Below are 25,555 nucleotides of genomic sequence, written 5' to 3'. Positions count from 1 at the left end.
GATCTGTGCAAATGATGATTATAATAAATAAGAAAATCCAGTTTTTTACCATTATCATTATTATTTATTAATTTTTTGAACTGCCTTTTAAATGTGACTCATTTACCAACGTACCATAAAAACAGCTATGAATCATTAAAAAAAAAGTACCAGAAATAATAACTAAAGATAGATTTAGACACAAAATGAACACCTAAAGGCAGAGACATTTTCATCCAGCTATAAAGGTTTTTCGAAACAAAAATGTATTCATTTTTTCCAGAAGGTATAGATAATGAACACCTGTTCTAGTTCAACATTACTAGTTAAGCTGTTACATTCTTATTGCCAATTATATTACCTATGGCACAAAGCATATGAAAGCAGAAGTAATTTTTGCAGACAAAAACAACTTTTGAGGAACTTTTCCATTTGTGCAGATTTCTGCTGACGATACTCCCCAATTAAGTATACATATGATTCCAATTGGATTCATTTGTACTTGCAATTCCTCTGAAAGATTCAAAGATCAATTCGTGTATATTGTACCTTTTCTCGTAATGTGCAATCTAAGTTATTTCAGCACAGCAAACAAAACAGAATGGGATTGCTGCTCTTTGACAACCCTTCACAGTCCTAACCTGTCTCCACTATTCTTGCTCTTCCACCTCATAAGCCTGCAGAGGCCTAATTTTGCCCCTTGGCAAGCAAGGGATGGCAACCATTGAAATGGTTCCACCGTACTTGAATATAGACCATAAGTGAGAAGTGAGCAAACTACAGCAACTGCATCCAATGCAGCACTGATACTTCCTTGGTGTATGGCTTAGGGGAAAGGTTTCTCACCCAACTAACTGACAACAAATTAGGAGGATCCAGTTGTGTGTGTAAGCACACTGAAGTCAGAAAGTAATTACTTTTATTTGCTTTTCAGAACAGTGGCTGTAGCTGGTCTACTGTACAAAATGAATCAGTAAATATCATTAGACAGTAACCCCATTAAACCCAGTGGGGTTTATCACATAGGATTAGGGGGTTATCTGTGGTACCTATGGTGAAAATAGAAGCAAGACAGTCTGTATCTGAAATATACTCAGAGTCCTGTAGTGATTTCATGCTCTTTATTGTAGTTTGTAAAAGAGTGATTGAATTGCCCCCCAAACCTCAGGCTTTTATATACATTATTTACACAATGAGTCCCGTCTGATTGGCTGATTCTGCTTCCCTCCTGGACCCTGATTGGTCTTTTCCTGCAGGCCAATCAGTTGTTGCATTCTAGGATCCTACCAGCCTAACAGGCTGATTAACTTCTTCCTGGAGCCTGATTGGTCTTCTCCTGCAAGCCAATCAGTTGTTGCATTTTAGGATCCTACTTGCCTATTGTTCTAGGAGCCAAGGTTAGTACATAACAATATCCTGGATTAGTTAATCCAAACCATCTTCATCTCTGGGTCTGCCCGCCACCAGCAATGTGGTTCTTGATAGAAGGAAGGTTGCCCACCGCCCTGACGCAGGCACCCTCTTTTCAGAGAGGACCTGGCAACTCTAACGCTATGAGCAGCACATTTTGGGGAAAAATCAGCACTAGGATGTTTATCTGAATTGATGCAACCCAAAGGCTGCTATGACCTTTGGAATGATTCTGTTTCTCTGTTTTTGTTTAAGCACTTGTGCTTCCAGAAAAGAGAGAGAAGCAGCAGCATTTGCTCATGAACCAGAAAAGAAACCCAAGAAATATTGCTAATGAAAGGGAAAATAAAAAATAAAAAAATTACAAAGAGCTGGGGAATCCCTAAAATTAGGCCCTGCTCCTAGAATGAGCTTCATGTTTTATTGTAACGGTCTGTTATTTCTTGTAAAATCCAGATGCTCAACGTTGCACTGAAAAGTCCCAGGAGCTTGGGATGTGGTGGTGGAGAAGCTCTGCCTTCCTCTTCTGAGAAGTAGAAAAGATCCCTCAACCCCATTACCTTTGATGAGTAGCTAAAGGGTTATTCCCCCCACCACCACCACCACAGAGATTTATTTGTTTGTTTTAAAACAGGGCAAGCGAACCCCAGCAAAAACCCATGCATCAAGATGTTCTTCACAGCACATGTTCCCTTAAAGGTTTGGCTTTTAGTACACATGGGAATAGGTAAGTATTTATAATCCCAAACAAATGCAGTGGCTTCACTATTTGGAGTTGGGGGGGGATCCTTGGCCCAAACACCCTCAGTAGGATTCCTAAACCTGGAAGTGTTCTGTGCGTGGCAGGCGCAAACCTGAAAATCTTCTCATGAAGATGCTCCTACCAAGTAAGACGATTGGCTCCCTTTGGCCCAGTACAGTCTACTCTGACCTACTGCAAGTCCCAAAGGCTTTAGGCAGAGGTCTCTCTCATCACCTGCTATCTAACGTGCTTTTAAGTTGGAGGTTTCAGAGGTTAAGCCTAGATCCTCATGAATGCAAATAACATGGCCTGCTATCGTCATGATGCATAGTACCATCCCCAGTTGGGAGTGATGAGCATAACAACATAAGGAGTGCCTGCTAGATCAGGCCAGTGGCCCAGTTAGTCCACCATCTTGTTTTCCCAGTGGTCAACTAGACACCTATGGAAAGCCCGCAAGCGAGTCCTGAGCCTTCTCGCCTCCTGCAGTTTCCAGACACTGGTATTCAAATGCATACTGTCCCCATCCAACCTTCTATCAGGCTGCCACTAAATCCCAGTCGCAGCACCCTTTGGGGACTACTGTCTTTGCCACAGTGAGTTTCCATCTGTTAAGAAACCTTGCTCATTTGGGGGGACTGCATGTTCTGGGGAAAACTCCTCCTTTTATTTGAACTGTTCTATCAGAAAGCATCACATTTTCCTTTCCTTTTCTCAATCTAGGAGTACATTTTGGGAGCTCAGTTGCTTGCAACAGTAAACAGTTGAGTAGCATTGCTCTCTCTCTCTCTCTCTCTCTCTCTCTCTCTCTCTCTCTCTCTCAAACAAATATTCTGTTTATGTATTAGGCTAAAAACATTGTTAAGAACCATCCATCAGAGTTCCTAATTGTATAGCACTCTACAGAGCCGATACATAGATTTACCTACTAGGAACTGCATATTGACTGTGGGGCCTTTTGCTGCAGCAATTGTAATTGCAGATAAAAGGACAGGCTGAATTATCTCTAAAGAACCTGCATTGATATTGACACAGGAACTACTTAAGCCTTAAGGGATATGATTATTTCATTTTCCATAATTGTTTCCAGCCATTTTCAGTTGTGTGCGAGAGTGCAGGAATCTGTCCTATGGCCATATATACTTTACAGTTTATTGAGAAGTCCTGCTACAATAAGATGGCTCGTTTGTTGCTTTTGATCGCAAGTAGGGGCTTATCCAAACTTCTGTTTGTCCCACAGCTAGGGTTGCCATATTTTGAAGAAGAAGAAAAAAAGAGGACACATTTGCCAGCGACTGGGGCAGGGGGGAGGGGATGTGTGAGCAGGGCCACGCCATGGTGGGGTGTGCATGGGAGTAACATTGGTAGGCACCAGAGAGTGACACGGGAAAATTTGGTGCCAAAGGAAACTCCCCGGACATTTTGGCAAATTCAAAAAATCTACCAGAACAGAAATTTAACTCCGAAAAAGAGGACTTGTCCTGGAAAAGGAGGATGTATGGCAACCCTACACAACTTTCCCACAGGAAAACCCACTCTTTACTGCTGAATCGAAGCAAATGTCAGTCAGGTTTTCCATGCGTTGACATTTGCTCCGATTCAGTGCTAAAGAACAAGTTTTCCTGGGTGAAGGGGCAATGCAAACAGAAAACTGCTCAGACCCCCTACCTAGAAAGCACAGGGCAAGCCGAAAAATTAATGGACAAGCCCTAAATTAATTAATTAGGATCAAATCACTGGAAAATATAACTGTTCAAGCAAAAATGAGCAGCAACTGTATTATTTCTGTATATACACTGAAAGAATTCACTTGCTCCCTACGTTGTAATAATATAATATCAGGCCTGCCAGGCACATACCATATTTTTCTGTCTATAAGACACCCCCATGTATAAGACCCCCCCCCATTTTGGGGGACTCAATTTTAAGAAAAGGAGGGGAGATGGCCCAAAGTTGTTGAGCATCTCCCCCCACCCCCTCACGCAGCTGCGGGCAGGAAACACTCCCTAGAGATCGTTTCCCGTGCACAGCAGCATCGGAGGAGATTGCGCTCCCGCCAACCGGCTGGCTGGCGGGCACACTGCTTCTCCCCCCCCCCCATACCAATATCTGTGTATTGGACGACCCCCGTTTTTTGACATGATTTTTGAGTCAAAAAACCTTGTCTAATACACAGAAAAATACAGTAGTTGTAGAAGGGATCATTTCCCCTTAATCTCCTTTCTTCACAAGAAGCAAGGCTCAGTCCCCCTCCAAACCCCATGGAATCTGGCTGCCCTGAGTGACACAGGAATTCATTGCAAGGGAAACAGACACCTGTAGGTGGGGGTTTTCTGATCGTCTGCCTGAATCTAAACAATGATGGAGGCAAGAGCAGCAGGCATGCTGGTAGCACAGGGTTTGGGGTGTGCGATTAGTTATGTAAAAGGCTAGACAAGAGGACCTGGAAAGCCCAGACCTGTGTCTAGAAAGCACGGAACAAAGTTAAGTGTGGGCGATGGGGATCCCCTGTGACGGGGATGAAATTGATCCCACCATTCTGCAGCTGATCAGTCATTTGAGAGAGGGAGTTTTCTTCCCAATCACAGCATGCTGGATTGGCAGGTTTCAACCTTAATTCTAAAGTTTAGCAGTATATGGTGACAAAAATATCCTTTCATGGGGCGGGGGGGGGGGGGTAACAGCCGTCAGCATCAGGATGGTTGCTCCAGACACCCTGATTTAGAACACATTTCTCTTACCATATAAAGGCAATATGTGAAGCAATTTTCCATTGCGGTATTCAAAGTTGATTAAGTTTCCAATAAATTATTGCAGCACATGTCATGTTTGTTTCCTGCATTATAGGGGAGGCATGAATGCTAGTGACACAGTCGTGTCAAATGGATCAACTGTGATTCTGTCCTGCTGGCTAAACAACAGTGGATCATCTAGCAATTTGCAGAACAAACATACAATAACTATTTTACACAACCACTCAGCAATAAGCAGCAGCTCTGGCTTTTTGGTCAGTGCTCACATTTCACTGCACACATTTGGGAGGCAGACGTTCAAATGCCAACGGAGTTCTCGGCAGGAAAGGAAAGTGATCGTATGTGGAGTTTACGTCGATGTTGGAAGTAAGGAGGTGCTTTTGTCTGTAAGTGTTTTGCCGGTGTTCACAGACAATGTGTGTGTGTGTGTGTGTGTGTGTGTGTGTGTGTGTGCAAACAAAAAATATATAATATAACACAGCAGCAGGGATGGCAAAATCAAGAGACTCTGGTGCCTTTCACTCAATAACTTTCATTTATTGAGGAACGGAATGTTGTGTCATAGAAACATGAGGTATTATTCTTTCCATATACTTTTTTTTTAACTGAGTGGGGCTTTTCACAGAGACATCCCCGGACTGTGCCCAGCAGCACAATCCAGCTAGAAGTCAAGCATTTATAAATCCCATTCTCAATCAAAGAGATTTAAGCCAGTGATTTACTTTCCCATTAAAATCAATGGGACATAGCTTGGGGTAGTCATTCCATATTTTCAGACCTGTGTAAAGGGGGGGGGGAATCTTATTTTTTCAGCTATTTTATTCTTTAGTAATATTATATTGCGCACCAAACTCTTAGCATAAAAAGGGCATCAGACTCAGGGCATTCCTCTCCCCCACTTTCTTTTTCTTTTTGCAGTAAATTTACTTTTGTGCAGCATGACTTTCCTTGTTGCAGCAAGAGAGTGTTTTACAAGCACTTTTGCACCAGGCAAAATCTGATCATCGCTAGATATCCATCCCCCCCCCCCGCCCTCTATGCCTCTATACCAGTCATTCATTGATGGACTCTGAATTATGCTTTAGAACTTTGGGTCACCAACACAATCCTATTTTGCACTTAACACTTTCTCCTAATAAAAATAATGAAATAAGCAAATATGAACTCTTTACAAACATGTAATCTACAGGCCTATTTAATTAAGAATAAATGGATAAATACAAGTCGTAGATGCCAAAGGAATGATTCATATTAACAAATATTAAGCCACTTACGTTGTCTCCTTTTAAGTTCCTCCAGCCCAGCCCAAAAATATACTCTGCATTCAGCATGGAAAGGATGGAAGTACTATTTGCACTTGGGATAAAGGACACTATACCTACCTTGATACTAACTATACATTACAGTAAGTCTCACTTGTGTCTCAGTTTTTACTGTATTCCTGTTCACTTGCACCTGCCTGTTGCCTGAGTTCTTGCTACCTTAACCTCCTAAAGCCTCACCAGCAGCAGCATATTGCACTTGTGCTGGAAACATGTCTCCTTGTGAAAGCATCTGGGTTAGTCCTTCACAAATGGACTTGCATGTATTGTTTTGTACTGTTTCCTTCTAGGATTTTCTTGCTACTTTCTGAACTACTTTGTGGGTTGCTAATTGTGTCATCTGCTATGGCCCCAACTCCTGGACCTAAGCAGCTCTGGGTTCAGATCATGTAATCTGCTTAACAGAAGTGTCAATTGACTGTATGTAATATGGTACTGAGCAGTATTCCATTAACTGTCGCACAATATTTTATGGGTGTGAAATTATTCTAATCTCAGCAACAAAGCAACATTCTTTGAGGGTAGAAAAGGGATGACCTATTCATCCAGGTTTATCTTTCTATTGCAGGCTAACAAATGGAAACACCAATGAAGCAACAGTATGGAAAGATGAAAGGAATCAAAATAGCTCATATGGCTCAGTAGAGCTCAGAGTGAAGTTGAATTTTCAGTCCACCTATACAGTTGTCATCAATGCCACCAATGGACTGGGAAAGGTTTCTTCCCAACCAATTCAATTCACATTAATTGACATAGGTAAATGTCAGGAATTTGCCTCCATTAAATTCGTATTATTTGACTGGCACTCCAAAGGCTTTCTAGAGAGTATTTGTTTGGGTGCAATTTCCTTTCACCCACCAAAAAGCCAATGAAACAAAAGAAACCTGTGCCAAAATTCACTTGGTCAGTGGCAGAGGTGCCAGCTTGAATAAAATATTGGGGGCAGGGCAGATAAGCCCCACCCACATAATCAATTACTAGACACAGCACACACACACTATTTGAATGACAATGCCCGTCAACTTCGGGGTGGCCTGGCCCCCTCAAATATTTTAGGGAGGGCGCGAAAGGACCTTGCCCCCTAGGATTTGGCTCCTACCGTCAGTGGTGATTGTTTGCTTTCTTGTCTAAACGGCAGGCTCCCACTCTATCACAGTATATCAGAAATAGGGGGGTTGTGTGCAGCTTCTGTGCGACAGGACACAATTGTTCAGAAATGAAAGTAAATGCTGTATACAGAGAATGACGTGTTAAACTCGGGCTACAGTTGAGTAGTTAACTTGTGAGAACGGCAGTACTATTAATCAGCACTGACTCACACACGAAACATTGAATCACCTTTTTATTTATTTTTTAAAGCCTTAATTGCAGAGTTCCCATATGAGTGAGTCATGTGAAGAGGGAGGACTTAACGTAGTGGCCATATTGCTTAGCATGTTTTTGAAAAAGCACATGGTGGCAAAGTCCTTTGCAGTGGAACCTGCCTGCTTCCATTAAAATCTGACGCCCATAAAGAGAAAAAGAGGTGCTGTTTATCTTTTAGATTTGTTAGCCACCTGTACTCCTAATTGTCCCAAGTAGAGATATAGTTAGAATAATAGGTTATCAAGAACAGTGATATATAGCAGTGGGAATAAAGAACAGTTGGAGGTGAAAATGCAGAGGGGCTAATGCATGCCAGCACATATCGGCATTTTACCAGTCAGTCATTTGTATTTGACTGGGACATCTGTTATTTATTTTTGTGAGGGTGTGGGGGGAAGGAGCTGGACTCTGTCCTCTTCTTTAAATGAACATGGTCAAGGCTCCCCATGTAATACAGCTGACCAGGCTGCTCCTAGTGCAGCAACAGGAATGGACTCATAAAATAGCTTACATTGCTGGACGCAATATGTTTTCATGAGCAGTTCCCAGTCCAGTAGAGGGGTCCACAGCTCATTCCTCAAAAAATAAGGATCACTAGTATAAGCTTTCTGTGTATGGCCACTGGCAATTTAAAGAATACTAACTTCTGGGTCTTCATTTATTTCATTTCCTTCAAATGTATTTTTGGTCACCATAAATCAGTGAAGCCGCATGCACCCGTGAACCTCTCAGTGGCATTTGATGGTTTTGATGCAAGAAACTGCAGCATTTCGTGGCAAGATCAACAAGAGGCACAACACTTTAGATTAAGATACCAACCAATGAACAGCAACTCTTGGACCATGGTAATGTTTTCTAAATGTATTCTTGTATTACTAACGTGGCAAAATGGCTTGGTTGTTTACAAATTATCTACAGTAGTGTAAATTCCTCTTTCCATACACAACCTAAGCAACCCATACTGAAGGAATTAAGAGCAGAATTAAGTTTTGAATATTTATCTCAGGATTACTAGACTTGGGATATCTCTCAGGACAACCTGCTCATAGATGATCCTGTGTATACATACTTGTTTGAACACTGCAAGGATGAAAAAGAAGCAGCATAGAAAAATATGGTTGGTGTGTACACAACACACACACTTCAAATTCTGCAGTCATCCTAGTTTCAGATCAGGAACAGGCAACTTTTCATAGACTCACAACCCAGTTACCAACTTAGCTCATACTTCTAAATGGATTTCTACTGATAGAAGCAAGGAACCTAGAAGTTCCTGGGCGCTAGGCTCCTCTATACATTTCTTCGCCATTTTATAGGCCTGCAGATAATATGTAAATCTTGCACTCATAGAGTTCATCATAGTAAAAGCAGTACTGCATTTAGAGAAGGGCTTTGGGCTGATGTCCAGAGCCCCTGTCAGCAGAAGGAAGAGGAGGGCCCCTAAACACTGAAGGGCTGTCCTAAAACACACTTAAGGAAATGAAGCGAAGTCCATTACCATATAAGGCAGGGGTGGCTAACCTTGTTTGGACTCCCAACTCCCATCAGCCCAAGCTAGCATGACCAACAGCCAGGGACGACAGAAGCTATGTGTCTGAAGTGCCACTTTCTAACCACCCCAATGCAAATAGATGGCCCCACCAGGATCATAAGGTCTAAAATTACCTAAATGTACCACCACCAAGCATAAGGTAAAAAATCATGTGATTCTCCAGGTGACAGTGAAAGAAATGACCTCACAACCTGCCGTTCCATTCAACTTAAATGGGTTAATGAGGTGCTAATGGTGCCGACACTGTTAATTACTCCTCAGTTACACACACCTCTGAAGAGACAGGATGAGAGCTTGTGGTAAAGGAAATGCACCATTTGTTCCATTCAGCAATTAGTAGTATACAGTACTGTGATCCTGTATTGACCTAGCAAAGTGTTTCCCAAACTTAGGGTCTCCAGCTGTTTTTGGACTACAACTCCCATCATCCCTAGCTAGCAGGACCAGCGGTCAGGGATGATGGGAATTGTAGTCCAAAAACAGCTAGAGACCCACGTCTGGGAAACAGTGGCCCAGCACTTGGTTTAGAAAACAGTTTTGATGCTCACTGTATTTTGATGCTCACTATATTTTCCTTTTCATTCAAGCTTGAAAATATAAACAGCAGAAGATATTATCTACATGACCTGAAGCCAGATACAGCATATGAATTCCAGGTTTCCTGCAGGTTCCTGCCCAACAAAGGATTATGGAGTGACTGGAGTATGTTGTTTCAAACAGAAGCAGGTGATACAATTTTGAAATGCCTAGCATTTATTTTTGTACCTATGTAGAAATCAGATAACACATTCATGCTTGCAGCCAAACTATCATCTCATAGGAATTCGGTGAGGAATAGAAATAATATTCATATGGCCTGGAGACCCAAGCAACAAAACAAGACATAAGAAAGAAATATTTTTCTCTGTTCAGTTAAACAGATACACAAGACTAGATCAGAAGAATCAAGGGTCTATAGTGAAAAGCTCTCATAGCAGTCATCACAAATCAGCAACAAGGTATACATGCAGAATACCCACTAACACAGCAAGGATGCGGAACCAATGTTGTGTGGCCTACACAACAGAACTTCCCAGCCTTGTCCTCTCCCTGCAGGCTCCAGTATCTGCCCCGGAGGGTCCTCCAAGCCTCTAGAGCAGATTTTGAGGGTATACGGGAGGCTGCAGGAGGGAAGTAAGAGGAGAAGGTTCCACTGCAGGAGTAAGTCTGATTCATACTTATAAAAAACATCGTCCGCTTTCCTTCAAACTGGACCATCGCACAGAACCATGCCACAAAGTTTTCATTTCCTCTGTGACTTAGAAAACTTTCAGCAACGATTTGTAGCTATGGCAATTTGTAGCTTATGGTCTTTGATGTCTTTGTGGGTTTCTGTCAAGCACAGAAAGACGTTACTATAAATTGTCACCCTTGCATCACTGACCACTAGTGACATAATCAGTTCCTGTCACTGACAGATGCAGCAAGAGGTGTGAACGTCACCCTCTCACCACTTTGTGGCAACTGACATTTTATAGTAGTACCTGCAAACCTTTTAAAAGGGCTTGGAATAAATGGAGGATAAGGGTATCAATAGCTACAAGCCATGATAGCTATTGCTGCCTCTGGAACTAGGCAATGTGTTATAAAGCTCTTCTTTCTCCTTTCATCCAGTACCACTTCGGCCAACTGATGTTTGGTATTTAATGGAAGATGTGTCTTCTGAAATGCAGAATATTACACTTTTTTGGAAGGTAAGAATATCTATGCACCTACACCGTTTTGAGGGTGTTGCTGTATGCATATCTAAACCAAAAGCATAATAGTTCCTTACCCTAATTTAGGGGTGGGAAATCTGTGGCTGCCCAGGTTTTGTTGGGACTACAACTGCCAAGCTGGCTGGGGTTGATGGGAGTTGGGTAAGCGACCCCATTACTGCATTAGAAAAGCAACTCCTCTTCAAAGAGCAAAAGTATATAGCAGAGTTCCCAATTTCTCTGGATCAGCTGACATTCCATAGAATCGTGAGCTGCCAAAGGGTGGTGTAATAGTTGGCCTGTTAGAACTTGGCTGGAGAGACCTGGGATTGCATCCCTGATCAGCCATATGGCATGACTGCAATCCTATGAATAGCTTGCCCCATTGAATTCAGTGGTGCTTTTGGTGGCCTAGGTGTAACTTGTAAAACACATCAGGTTGAATTCAAGGAAGTTGTAGCCAGAAGAGACCCATTAAAATTGATGGGCCTAAATTAGTCATTTCCATTAATTTCAACAGGTCCACTTTCAGCTTGACTAACATGGCATACAACCAAAAAAAAAACCCCTTTTCCTAGTGGAAATGCAACCTTTGGCTTTTCATTGCAAATGCACAGAAGAAAGAAGTACATAGAAGTACAAAATGCAGAGAAGTACAAAGAAGTGCTACCATTTAAACCACTAACATGTAGTATGAGAATGAGGAAAATAATCAAGGGCTCGGGACTGATTTCTTTTGATGAGGATCCAACTCTAGGTGCCTCCAGATGAGGCATGTTTAAATACTTAGCATTCATCCTTACTTACTGGCACAAAGTTTACATGTTGGTTAGACTAGGTCTGATCTCCATGAAACACTCATTCTGATTTCTTTAGAAAGTGTTACACATCATCTTGTTGATAATTCATTCATCCCACATTTTCAATGCATTTCCCTGTCACTTTCCAAACTGCAAGAAGTCTTTTCGCGTATGTGGTTTTGCACTAGGGTAACAGAGCACCTGAATACACTTTAAATGCGCAAACTTAAAGTTCTGGAATGTGCTTAAATCCCCACCTCAAAATATAGGCACCTTTCCTCTAAGCCACTCTCTCCACAAAGCAAACTTAGAAACCATGCACATGCCAGACCAATGAAGGTACATCAGTTGCTCCAGCAGATAACACCATTCCTGCCCTGAGAAAAGGCCATAAGCAAAGTTTCTCTCCCCACATACCCACTTCCTGTTCCACTATACCACTGCCTTCCCCTCATTCCCCTCTGCTACTCAATTCTTAGTACAGCTTTGCTCAAACAAGCAGTTTCTTACCTGTTTTTGTTATTCACACTGAAAGCAGATTCTCATTCATACTGGCTGCTTCTTAGAAGAGAGGAAAGCCATGCTGCAGTTTCACCTGTGCTGTCTTCAGCTTGTGGTATTCTTGGTTCCACCCATTTGTCACCTTTGCCTCTGTTTGAGAGTTAAGAATCCTTAATGAGGCACACCCTACAATTCTACAATGAAATGCACTAGTAGACTATGATGTCTTTCCCTCACATTCCCTCTGAGAAGTTCAATAATGGCAATGTTTTGCTTCATAATACTAGCATCAACACACACACAAACACACACACACACACACGGCTTCCCCAAATAATCCTGGAATTCTAAGTAGTTTAACAATCAATCCCTCTTCCCATGGAACTCTGGGAACTGTCGCTCTCTGAGGGGAGTTGGGGTCTCCTAATATCTCTCAGTACCCTTCACAAACACCAGCTCCTTGGGTTCTTTAAGGGAAGCCATGATGGTTTAAAGTGGCCTGAAACTGCTTTAAATGTGAAGGGACATGGAGCCTCAATATAAGGGGAATTAATAAGGAGAGTTTGTATTTCATGTGCCCAAGTCTGCTCTTAAATGAAAGTAGCCTGTGCCAAGCTAGTGAAGTATGCTCTTGACTAATGTTTTTTTGTCAAGAGCACTTTGAGAGGGGGTTTTTTTTGGGGGGGGGGATATACTTGCTACAATTGGACCTGCCATGGGCCCACTTCACCTTCCATGCAATGCATTGTGGGAGGTGAAGCTTCTTACACACACACACTCAGCCACTTCCCTCAAGCCAGCTTCTCATCAAATTGTAGTACAGTAATATAAACAATGAAGGGAGTCTGAGGGAAGAAGAGATGTTTTCTTTTGCCGCGGCAGCCAAATTCATTCTCTCTCAGCTCCAACTCCCCATCTGTCAAATTGGAACAACACCAGAGGGCTTTTGTGAGGGCAGTCTGAAAGAAACCTGCATCTTAAAATGCTGCACCAATACTGGGGGACAGCAGCTTGCTTCAATATGGAAAGCCAAGTACCACATCTGCACTCACCCCAAAATACTAACAAGGATTATTTGAACAAGCCTCCTTCTCTCAGCCTGGCTTCCCTTGGAAGTTTCTTAGACTGACACTTGTGTGTTAGAAAATGCTGAAGAAATTCCTTTTAAAATATAACAAATGGTAACCTCTCAGGAGCTTGTCATTTCTACCCCACCTTTTCTTAAGGCAGCTTACATGACTCCCCTCCGCTCCCATTTTATCCTCACAATCCCCCTGCAAGGAAGGCCAGTTATGCTTGGAAGGGGTATATGTGGCTGGCCCAAGTTCATCCAGAGAGCTTCATGGTTGGGGGGGGGCGGGGGCGGGGAGGAGAGGGAATTTGAACCTGAGTCTCTAATGGCCAACTGAATGAACACTGGCTTCAAACTGCTGCTAAAACTTGTTTCGTGTGTGGGCGTTGGTGAAACATGCAAAGAAAAACATACGCTATTTTATTTTATTTTTTAATAGATGAGTGTATTAGAAGTGAGAAGGAAAAGTCTTGAGTATAGAGTGACGTTTTCAGCCCTAAACCAGATGCGTCAAAGAGACACGGGAACAAATTCTACAGTGCAGACCACATTCTCACAAATCATTCCTAAGACAGACTATAGCATTACAATTTGTTCTCACAACTCACGGGGAATATCCCAACCCATTTATATCACTACTAAACTAGGAATTACAGGTAAGACCCTTTCCTCCGATTCATGATTTCAATATGATTCTGTCTATTACAAAGCTGCACTGGAATGTTTTATACATGTCAAACCATCATTTTAAGTTTATTAGATTTTTTTTTGACTCCAGACTCCAGTTGTAAGTAATAGGTCAGCATTGTCCTGAGGGAGGTACACACACAACTTTGTTTAGTTTTGTGTTTAGTATTCGATCACAGGTACCCCTCCCATAATTTCCTAGTGGAAAGAGAAAACCCTTAACTGGCAAGGATTGTGGCATTAACTATGGTAACTATTACGTTCCTGTATAGTGCCTAGCAATTTTAGGTGCTTTATAAACAATGTATTATTGTTGTTACTGTATTTGTTATCAATGGTACACAATGACTTAGAATTACACTTGGGTCCAGGCTAAGAAAGTTCTGATTTAGTCCCACTTGAAATCGATGGGACAAGTTAGCCATGATCAACAGAACTAAAGCATGATTTATTATAGTCTAGACGTAATCCATATTGCTTAGTTCCAGTTCTTATTCCATCTCAAGTTACTTTTACTCTTGGATAATTTTGATTTCTGATGTTGTACTCCAGCTAAGGATTTAATATTTTTTCCTGGTCTCTCTCTCCCTCCCCCCAAAAACTTTTCAAAAGATCTGCCACCCCCCAACCATCTTTCTACTGTATCACTGGGGAACGGAAGAATCTCTGTTGCATGGGAAGCCCCTACTGCACCTTTCCCTTTTATCAATGGATATGTTCTACAATGGGCAGAGCTCCATCACAGCAGTGACTTGAGAACTCCCATAACCTGGCTCAAAATCCCCGTCTCCAATCTCACAGCAACAACAGGTCAGTTGCACAGGAGGAGAGCAGCGGGCATCCGTGTGGGCTTTATTAGGGGGAAGGCTGGCTCTGTGCACCTGGTAAAGGACGGACAATTACAGCTTTTTGGATAGCACTTCACCCCCGCACACATTAGGCTGCAGCTTTGCACTGCACAATAGTTCGTTCTGCCTTCCAATTTTTCCAGATGGCAAGAGATTATCTCTTTTGAGCTGCAGCTCTCATCAGTCACTGGAGGCAAAAGAGGAATTTGTGTCCCGTCAGTCTCAGTGAGCTGAGCTCATCTAATAAAAGCAAGCTGCTCAACACCTTATTACTACCAAACTCAATGCTAGCTTTCGGTTCCCTCCATGTCCTTATTATTATTATTGCACATTCAGGATGATTTGTGCTAATGATGCTCTCAGGGTGGGCACACATGATCCCACATTCAATACCGTTTGCAACTGGAAAAGTTTTGGGGTTTGGAAAAGCTTCCCTTCCAGTCAGTGCATAGCCCATTGCTTCCAGCTGAAATGCCATAACTTTTTATATCACAAAAGTTGTGGTTCATTTTTCTTTCGCTTTTGAAGTTCTGTAGCCCCTCCAGACAGCAATAATGTGATAGCATTGGGGAAGCCTCACAGGACTGGCAAAACAGAACAAATCCGCCACTAAAGCATTATTATTATTTTCCTTTGTTCCCTGTTTATTCGGGTCATTCCATCTGACTCACAGGAATAGCAGCTTTGTAAATGCAGTGCTCTAAAAACCATGCTTTATACCTATGTCCAATCTATGACTAAATATCAGGTGTTGTTCAGCCCATGCTTTCTCAAACTAGGCTTGGACTCGGTCTCACAATAGACAGATTTGCATCAAATACCATTATTGTCCTTTCCAGAGAGCCTAAAACCTAACACCTGTTATCAAATCAGTGTGTTTGCCCTCTACCAGAACAGAGCAGGAAGAGCCGCTTCCACAACAGAAGATGTATCAGCAAAAGGTAAGGGCAAAGGCACTCCAGACCTAAACATACCTTTGAGACCCAACATAAGTCAATTCAGATTTCTCAAGATGATTTCATGTTTTGCAGCCCCATTAAAAGGACCTCAAATTAACACAACAGTAAAAGAAAGAAGCATTTTGGTCTCCTGGCAAGAAATTCCGGATGATCGAGTGGGCTGCGTCATTCACTTCAAGTTATACTTGCAAAAGCAATTTGTCATGGTGCCCCCTAAAGTCTACGGTAGGTATCTGTTAAAAATTAGGGCTTGGATCCCTCTACTGGAGGTGGCAAATCTGTGGCCATACGGATGCTGTTCAAACTTCCAACTCCCATTGGCTCCAGCCATCACGGTCAAAGGTGATAGGTGTGGGGGCCTTGCAACATCTGGAGCTGTCCCTCTATGGAAAAAATGGGATCAAAGTTTATCAACAGAGGGGAGGGGTGCTCCCGTCCCACAACATGACAACAGATGCACAAATCACTTCGATACACTGCTGTCATTCTTTTGTTATAGCTTTGATTTTGTTAATTAATGCTGGGCATTTTACTGTGAAATCACTGTGAAAGCAAATTTTGGCTGAAAAGGTATTGGGAGACATCCAGTGATGGTGCCTGCTTGCGTAAGGGGAGTTCCAGTTTCTTTTCCCTTGATGCACCCTCAAAACACGCTCTGGAGAAGATCCCAATCCTCTGGAGCAGATTTCAGGGATGTGCAAGGAGGAGCTACAGAGGGGACGGGAAGAAGAACAATCTCTGCTGCACAAGCAGGAGCCACACTGGGTTTCACTTCAGAAACAAATTAACTGCTGAGACCCTAGGCAGAAATGGCTGGCAGCAGATGGTGAAGCTAAGAAGTTGTAGACTATTGCAAATGCTTGGTGAAAGATGGGTGTGGATGGGAGAAAGTACTTGTGACTTGATACTAGCTGATACTCATATTTCCCTCATTCTCTTCCTTTTCAACCCTCCCCCCACTCCCCACAGATATACCTAAGACAGCCCCACAGCCGTTCTCTGTAAGAAGTGTAGAGCCTGGTGCTGCATATGTTTTATGGATGACAGCTTCCACAAAAGCTGGAGAGAGCCCTGAAGGAAACAAACAAGAGGTTTACATAAAAGGTCATTATTGGGGGGGGGGGGTTAAAGGTTTTGGCTCCATAGTAGTACACTGAAGGCACTTCCAAATTGGAAACCACAGGATGAGCTACTGGCATTGAAGACAGGTTTGGGGAAGAGTTTGGTCACCGGTGTGGGTGGATGTATCAGGTTGGCTCAGATGTAATTCTGCCTATCAAGCATCATTAGGGATGCAAAAGCTGGCCTATACTGAATCAAGGCATTTGTCTAGCTCTGTATTGTCTGTCATGACAATGGCTCTCCAGGGTTTCAGGCAAGGGTCTCTCCCAGCCTTATCTGAAGACTGAATCATCTGCATGCAAATAATTTGTTCTGCCACAAAGTTGTGCCATTTCCTCAACATAGTGAACAGCATCATACATCTGAAATAATACTAGTTCTGCATAAGAAGTGCAAGAATTGCTGAACGCCTCAGAGAAGCGCATCTCAGATTTTTAGCAATAGGTTAGAGAATGTTTTAAAGCTCCCTTCCCATTAGAAGAAGTTGGCATAATTATGATAAAGAAGTCTTTCTAAAGTAACAGATATCTTGCACTTACAGATGCACCCAGCTGGGGTTCTGCTCTAACAATCTGCATTATTGTGGGTCTTTCCATCTGTCTCTGCTTTGTGCCATCCATTAGGCAAATGTAAGTGAATGCTTTCTTTCTAAACATTTAACAGCATGCAAATGGTATACTGAAGAACAGTAGTGTAATGATAAAAAAATGCATAGTGTTCAGGTTACATGGTCAGGTTACATGGTCAGGCCCTATGCTCATTAAACCCAAACTCCAAATCTCCTGTTGGCTTCTCAATAGGTTTTAAACGGAAAACTCCAAAGAGAATAAAAAACGTTGTGACTTTTACAAGTTAACAACAAATCTGATTTTGACAATTTCAGTACTTCAGTGCATCTCTGAGGAATACTCTGGAAATCTATGCAACAGGAGAGTGTTAATGAGCCAATAGTGGCTCATAGGCAGCTTATGTCAGGAGATTTAAAAGAGGATACACAGCTTCATGATGTGACCCTCCCCCAGCCAAGAGTACTAGGAGGTAGAAGGTCCAAGCGAAGGGGCTCCATGGATACAGCAGTTTCTTGGAATAGGAAGAAACAGCACAGAGAATGGCTTGAGTGTGAAGGAAAGTAAGAAAAAAGGAGAAATAAAAGTGAGCGGCCACAATGTGGTTAAGGAAGCAGAATTAGTGCAGGGGTGGTGTATATTGCACATATAGGTAAGGGGGACATTTTGGTGTGAGTTTCTTAGGTTTAGAAGCATCAGTAGTCCTAAGATAAAGGACCATAAAGGTAAAGGTAAAGGGACCCCTGACCATTAGGTCCAGTCGTGGCAGACTCTGGGGTTGTGGCACTCATCTCGCTTTATTGACTGAGGGAGCCGGCGTACAGCTTCCGGGTCATGTGGCCAGCATGACTAGGCCGCTTCTGGCGAACCAGAGGAGCACATGGAAACACCGTTTACCTTCCCGCTGGAGTGGTACCTATTTATCTACTTGCACTTTGAGGTGCTTTCGAACTGCTAGGTTGGCAGGAGCTGGGACCGAGCAACGGGCACTCACCCTGTCGTGGGGATTCGAATCGCCGACCTTCTGATCGGCATGTCCTAGGCTCTGTGGTTTAACCCACAGCATTACCCGTGTCCCGTAAGATAAAGGACCATAGCTGAATGCTAACCATAATTACCACAATTTTTAACTTGAATATGATTATCATAAAACAGAGACATAGAGGCCGAGCCATTTAACTTCATTTGGCCCTGCAGAGACCCCATCAACATAAGGTAAACAGCATCATGTATAAAATCCCAGAATATTGTGCTAGAAACATGTCTCCTTGCATAACTATCTGGATTAGTAGTTCACAAATAGATTTGCATGTACTGCATTGTTTTGTACTGTTTCCTTCTAGGCTTTCCTCACTACTTTCTGTTCTGCTTTGTGGGTGGCATGGGAAAGCTGTTCCAGATCCAGCCAACTCTTCATGTACTAAAGAGTTTGCATCTGTAGAGGTAAGCTTGCCTGTCACTGGTGTCACCTGTAGGAATCTCTTTGCTGATGTGCTAGTTTCTGCAAAGAGCCAAATAGCTGCCTTAAATAGCTGGCCAGCAGAGAAACAACTGCAGAAGATGCAAATAATTTTGCTACTGCCATTTGCCAGCAGGGAAAAAGAAAGGAAATTTTGTTCCTGGTAACTTTCTCTCACACAAATTTCATAGCCAGCTAAATGCTGTAGCAAGTTCCCGGCCACTGTGCAGAATCACTGGCTTTTATGGAAAAGCAGTTTGCTTTTAGGGAAAGGTAGAAAATACTTGTGCGTTAACTGAAATTTCTCCCCATCTCCTCAAACAGGGTGAACACAGCTTCTATTCTACACAGTTCCTAAAGAATCAGAACAGCATTGAAGAGCCTGAAACTCTACAAATAGAGGAGGTCCTCATGAAGAGGCAACAGATGCCATCTGTGGATGTGTCCCTCTTCAGACCCACAGAGGAAGGAGGAGGGAGCCACAACTGGCCAACTGCTGTCAGCTTCCAGGAAGAGGATCCAATTGTGAAAAACTTGGACTATGACCCTTTGATCACCAGCAGGACAGATGATGCCAGCCAGCACCAGCTGCTGCCTTTGTACAGAAAGGTTGGACCCGAAGAACCAAGTCAAGGGCAGGGATTTTCAGTGTACCTTGCCAGTCCACATGGCAATGTAACAGTGGACTACTTACCGACTATTTCACCTGCCATTATGGACACTGGTGAAGACAACGGCGAATCTGAACTAAACCCATTATTTATTTTCCAAAGAACCTCTTTTCTACCACAGACATGCCCCTTTGGTGGAAAGCTTACTCTAGACGCTATACAAATGGACTGTGATTCTTTCACAGAGTAAGGCCACATTCGTGTAACATCTTATCCAGGAATGCTTTAAACTTAATGGGAGTAGACAGGATATAGCACAACAGGCCTTCCTTAATCCCCTCACCACCTTCATGTGAAACCTAGCATGAGGAAGTTCATGAGGGCAAAGTCCCTTATTTAGGTTCCAGCATAAACATGAGGTAGTAATTGCTGCACTAGCTCAGTCACACAAGAAATGAAAGTTAAAAAGTTGCGGTATCTAGAATAAAGTGAGAATGTATATCAAAAGTGGTTTCAGAGAACTGTGGGTTGTAGCCAAGTTAGCCCATTTAGGAAAGGAATTCTGCCTATGCAGCCAGACTTCTCCCCGTGTGCCCCCATCTGCTCCCAAGGGTTGAGGGAACCCCTAGAACAGATGTGGGGACATGTGGAGAGGAAATCTTGTTGTGCAGGTCAAAGTCCTTGTTCTAACAGGATGTCTTCATTGGATACAATCCTGAATGTGTATGAATCTCCCAGTTAAAAAACCAAACAGGTTGCAATGCAGAGGAGTGTGAGGGAGATGTTTGATCCCAGTGGGACTTTCTGGCTGTTGGCTCTTCTCAAATAGAAGCCCCCTTCTCTTCTACTCCATTGCATAGCAAGCATCCATTGTCCACAGTCCATGAACAATGTGGATGTTATGCGTTGCCCTTGCCTCTCAAGCCTAAAGAGGTAATATTTTGAGACTGGAAAATCTAAGTCCAGCACAGGCATTGAGGTCCACCATCTTACCAACACAGTTCATTGTCTGAGGATGTATCTAAATCAACATCATGATATTGTGTAATGATTTCCCTACACAGTCTAGACTATTGGGTTTAGATGCAGGAAAAATAAGGCCCCAATTCTTAAAAGGGTTGTGGTAAGAATAACACACTACCAGGATAGGATACTAAAGTGACAAAAGATACAATTATTAACAGATATCCACTGAATATCCTCAGAAAAGCATCACTTTATAGCCAGCTATTATGGTAGTAGCATAATACCATCATAATAGTTGCCTCTCATCTTCTACAGGTTATTAAGACTGCCATCATCTCTTCCTCATCTCACACATGGCAAGGTAGCTCTAGACACTAAAGTGTAGTGATTATTTGCAGTTTCCATTGTAGCAATAATAAAAATCTACCCAAAACAATGTTTTCTGTGTAATAAACCCTTTCCCCCCCAACAGTAGCAGCACTAACAAAGAAACAGGGAGAATGAATCAGCACTGCCAGAAATAAATGAACCAATGCAGATTCAGAGTTCATTGCATTAATTAAAAAGTAAAGAGCTAAAAACATGGTTTAATTTTCAAATCCTATGCATGCATTTTCAAGTGATTCTCCATACATTTTCAATGTAGGAAACCTGAAACAGAACCCCATACTTTCCAATAGACACCAGCATTGCCTAGCTTATAAGATCTTCCACAGTAAAATGTGTTTACTAAAACAATCTTACCTTTACAGCATGCTCTCTCTCAATTTTCCGCCTTCTTTAACATTTGCTATTCCTAATTTGCAATTTCTAAATGCTTGTATGAAATGCCATATGGCGAAGATCTCAATGGAACAACTCAGTCTCTGTGACAGTGGAGCAGAAACCTTCATTTTTCTTGCAGACATGAAACGAGTTCTGCAGCTATTTAATCATAGGCACCTGGCAACTTTTGCACAACTTCAGCTGACTCCTGTTGACAGAGTATCACTGCTACTAATTCCTTGAAAGAAAATTCCAATTATTGGGTGTCCTCAGGTAAGGCAGGTGAGGCTCTTATAGTAGTAATGAGTAGACCTGTTATGGCTGCAAAATTCTGAGATTTCTACTTTGCCTTGTTATAAAAATTGTCATTTTGACAAAGCAGCCATTCCAGGTCGCCTGCAATGCCTAAACAATACATTTTATTAAAAGAACAAGAACAAGGTTTGGCTTAAAGCTCCAAACCTGAAAACTTGATCCACCAGAGGTCAGTTTATTGTGATATTGATGCCTACTCCCAAGACATACCTTGGTCATTGTGTTTCTCTAGAGCAGGGCTAGCCAACCTCTCCAGAGGTTTCAGATGAAAACTCGTCATCCCTGACCCATTGGCCACACGGCTTTGGGCTGATGGGAGTTTTAAACCACATTACTTAAGGATAATAGTTCCATCACCAGTTAGCTTGCCTCTTGTTCTTTCTAGGGTAGGAGATTAAAGCCAAACTATGGTTTTCTTTGAGTCTTTAAATCTCTTGAAGTGAGCTCATGGGTTGCTCTCCAAGAATAACTGATCGTTAAGAGCAGGTCCTTAAAACAGAGCTTAGCAAGTTGAAGGATTTACACTTTTTGTTACACTTGGTTCCATTATCACTCCCTCTATTTCCAATTCACATCTTTCCCAGTCGTCCAGATGTATCAAAAACTGCACACACACACACACACACACAGAGAGAGAGAGAGAGAGAGAGAGAGAGAGAGAGAGAGAGAGAGACCCAGAGGTTTGCAGGAATAGGGGGGAAATAACTAGAAAAATCCTAAGAGGGGGGAACCCCAGAAGCAGCCCAATGAGGACTTAAGAGGGCATGGAGTCGGGTGTGTGTGAAAACAGGTTGGAGGGGGAAAGGCATGCAGTGACTGGAAAATGAAAGCTGAGGAAGAGGCTTATCACAATGTAGACAGAATCAGCTCATTGTCTGGATAGTCCTGCTTAACAATGAGAAGCTATTTTTAAATGTTCGCAAGGACAAAGTGAGAGCTATTCACATAAATCGGTGGAGAAATTGAACATTTTAAGGTAGCTGGGATTGAATGTGTGTGCTAACCTCACCCAAAAGCACCAGGGTGTGTGTGTGTGTGTGTGTGTGTTCAAAGCTGCCTAGTGAGAACAGTGCATGCTCGTGGGGAAAGGGAACTATGGACTATAGAATGGAGTGACTGGAACTTTGAACAAAAGCACTTCATACTGCAACATATTGTTACAGCGCTCCCAGTTCCGACTGCCAGTCCTTGCATAACCAAACTGACCACCAATGCACAAGGGATGAGTGTAAGCAGACTTGGGGGAACCCAGGATTTGGAAACACTACAAAAGGTCTGTAAGGGGGGGGGACCCCGAGGGAGGAGTAGAATGCAGCAGCTGGAATCCTGAACAGCAGCACCTCATGTTGCAATGTCTTGTTAGAGGCTCCATGGGTCTCTGCTAGTGCAAGATGACCAGGTTAAAATGGTAGTAAGATGACAAGCTGCTACACTGGGGGGCCTTCCAGCACAACAGAAGTGGTATTGGGGGAACCTGCAGAAGGAGGAATCTGCAAAAATCACACATCGCTCCAGTGGGGAGTTACAACTAGAGTGGAGCCCTTCCGTTCACGGAACTGGGCAGACTGGATCAAACATTCTGGATTTTGTACCACACAATTCCAAGACAGCAAAGATATATTGCAACAGGACACAAACATTTACATCAACAATGTCTTAACCCCTTCATACTTTGCAGTTAACAGTTGCATCAGAAGTACCATAACAGTATAAGACTGTTCTTTCTATGGCACTTAAGATGAATTACAACTCTGCCTTTACATGCACACCTTGTTCATTTAGATACACTTCTTAGGTAGCCTTGTGAGCTCTTCTCCAGCACCATACTGCAGTACTTCTGAGCATTGCACACAGAGAACCTTGCTGCTATTGATTTACGCAAAGCGTAAATGCACCTAAAATGCAATTGTGTTATCCCAGAGTGATGGGTCTCACCACTTTCCCAAAGAAATTTGTATTGATCCAAGGTTGTATAGACCAAATTTCCCAGGTGTTGGGAGCATCCCACACTTGACAGAAGCTTGTGTCTGAAAGCAGCTTAGATTTGCAATGTTTTAACGCTGATATAACGTAAGAGGCACCAAATGCCTATTTTTGACATGCAGCATCAATCTCACCCGTATAATGGGAACGGTAGCTTTCTTTGTGGTCAATATCCCCTTACAGAAGGGTTTTGGAGCTGTCACTGACTTGTATGATGATTTATACACTTTTGAAAAAGGAAAAGCCTGAAGATTCATGTTCCAGTGGAAGCTTTCTGTTGATAATACCATGTAAATAATTCACTCTCTGGCTGGGCACCTACTGTTAAAGAGCACCATGGATCAACCCCTTTTCATTACCCCTTGTGTCTCACTAAATCTAGCTCAGATTATACCTCTTTTTCAGAGGAAGCAATCCCCGCTTTAGAAGTTCACAAGATGGTTCTGTCGAGGGAGACTACCAACTCCATCTGGTACTCCATCTGAGATCCTACCTGCCTACAGCACTGTCTTGCCAGAGTGGTGCATGCTTTGGTTATTTCTCACTTGGACTACTGCAATACGCTCAGCATGGGGCCACCTTTGAAATGATTTGGAAACTACAATTAATCCTGAATGTGGCTGCCAGGCTGGTGACTGGGAGCAGCCACCAGGACTGTAGAACACTGGTCCTTGTTGTTTTAAAAAAACTCCAATTCTCTCAACTTTGTACAAGATTACCTCAAGTAGCATGAAACATGAGGAAAGAAGAGCTGGAACATATACTTTCAGACAGTGCTTTTCCAAAGAACTGGCTACATATTATGAGGATTCCAACAAGAACTGTATTTCAGCTTTCTTCATCACTTTTATACCCACAAAGTCCAATATGCTATGATCGTATCCATTCTTGAAGAGATCATCTCTACAGCCCCTAAAGTATTCAGAAAAGATGTTTTATATACAGAAACCCAAACAATCCACTGCATGTGTGCTTAAAAAGAAAGCCAGTGTGAAGAAATAAAGGAATTAAAATGGTAACTAGACACTTTTTTGGTGCCTACAACCCAGGTCCCAGGAGCCACATGGCTCCTACCTTTTCTATCCCAGTTTTGAACACTGCTTCAAAGCCTACAACATCGAAGTCAAGTCATTGTGACCGGCAACCAAAATGACTGTATGACATATGAGAAATGTAGTCTGTGTATTTCCCAAATGGGGATTGTTTTCTGATGGCTAATCGTAGCAGGTTGAGGGATCCTAACTTCCTGAGTATTAGGTTCATAGCAAGGAATGTTGAAATGTGAATACATGAATAAAAATATGTGGATACAAGCAACCCAAAATCTCTACTGCAATGTATGCAAAATTGCGAACAGAATTTGATCTACACATCCTATTTTTTGTAGAAATACATGTTCATTGATTTCCAAACACTAAGACTTTATGGTGCTCTGCAGTCTATATTCTTCTAAAAATATTTATTTGCTCATAATTGTCTCCCCTCCCATTATTTTAATATGCTAGAGCTTACTGTTACAGCTTGTCTACTTTACTGTGCGCACAAGTGAAAACTATTTCAAAACCTCAGAAGCTTCACTGTATGCATTTTCATAGCAGAGGCAGGCAGATTTCAGACTTCTGTTTGTTTGTTTTTTACTAGAATTCTGGGTTCTGTCAATTAAGAACCAAACTGGTGGCTCAGGGGGCAGAGCCAGTGACAATATGCTGCATCCTTCAAAGTGTACACTTGCGTGACCACACCTACTGGAATCAATTCACATCTGGAGCTACTGATGGAGCAATGATTCCAATCAAAAATATACCAGGGGAGCTGCACAACTTGGTCAAAGACAGGCGAGGAAAATAAAAATGAGTAAGAAGTCAAAACCAAAATGAACCAACCCAACTAAAGCTGCATTCAATTCAAAGTACTTACACAAAGCCCCATTCAAATCAGTAGGAAAATTGCTTATGAACAGATATGCACAGGCTCAGCCTGGAAATTCCAGAAAATGCAGAGTATTTCCGCACACAGCTATTCATTTAAGTCTCGTCCACCCC

The 25,555-nt window shown here is 42.4% G+C and overlaps 1 protein-coding gene and 1 long non-coding RNA gene across 2 annotated transcripts; one reads left to right on the top strand and one right to left on the bottom strand.

The window, feature by feature from the left end:
* The first annotated feature begins 97 nt into the window (after positions 1 to 97).
* On the top strand, positions 98 to 20,879 carry IL12RB2 (interleukin 12 receptor subunit beta 2). The gene is made up of 15 exons (XM_083621134.1): positions 98 to 2,894; positions 4,979 to 5,250; positions 6,175 to 6,289; positions 6,775 to 6,962; positions 8,274 to 8,416; positions 9,711 to 9,849; positions 10,777 to 10,856; positions 13,672 to 13,888; positions 14,532 to 14,729; positions 15,607 to 15,708; positions 15,799 to 15,951; positions 16,696 to 16,830; positions 17,390 to 17,477; positions 18,758 to 18,857; positions 19,198 to 20,879. The coding sequence occupies exons 2-15, from the start codon at positions 4,986 to 4,988 to the stop codon at positions 19,732 to 19,734; spliced, it is 2,460 nt and encodes an 819-aa protein (XP_083477260.1). The 5' UTR covers positions 98 to 2,894; positions 4,979 to 4,985; the 3' UTR covers positions 19,735 to 20,879.
* A 138-nt stretch (positions 20,880 to 21,017) lies between these two features.
* On the bottom strand, positions 21,018 to 23,507 carry LOC310765774. Its single transcript, XR_014549796.1, has 2 exons — positions 21,671 to 23,507; positions 21,018 to 21,611 (listed from the first exon to the last, which is right to left on the bottom strand). It is a non-coding gene; the product is annotated as an uncharacterized lncRNA (long non-coding RNA).
* Between the last annotated feature and the right edge of the window lie 2,048 nt (positions 23,508 to 25,555).

This window comes from Podarcis filfolensis, assembly GCF_964270895.1.
Source record: "Podarcis filfolensis genome assembly, chromosome: 6".
In the NCBI taxonomy this organism is placed as follows: Eukaryota; Metazoa; Chordata; class Lepidosauria; order Squamata; family Lacertidae; genus Podarcis; species Podarcis filfolensis.
This window is presented reverse-complemented; position numbering and strand designations above follow the sequence as displayed.

What these genes read in the sequence shown, in the direction of transcription:
- IL12RB2 (XM_083621134.1), top strand. Translation starts at nt 4,986, where the DNA reads ATGAATGCTAGTGACACAGTCGTGTCAAATGGATCAACTGTGATTCTG. An exon ending in ATTCACATTAATTGACATAG is followed by an intron (nt 6,963 to 8,273) that starts GTAAATGTCAGG and finishes ACCATAAATCAG; the next exon opens with TGAAGCCGCATGCACCCGTG. An exon ending in CAATCTCACAGCAACAACAG is followed by an intron (nt 14,730 to 15,606) that starts GTCAGTTGCACA and finishes TGTCCTTTCCAG; the next exon opens with AGAGCCTAAAACCTAACACC.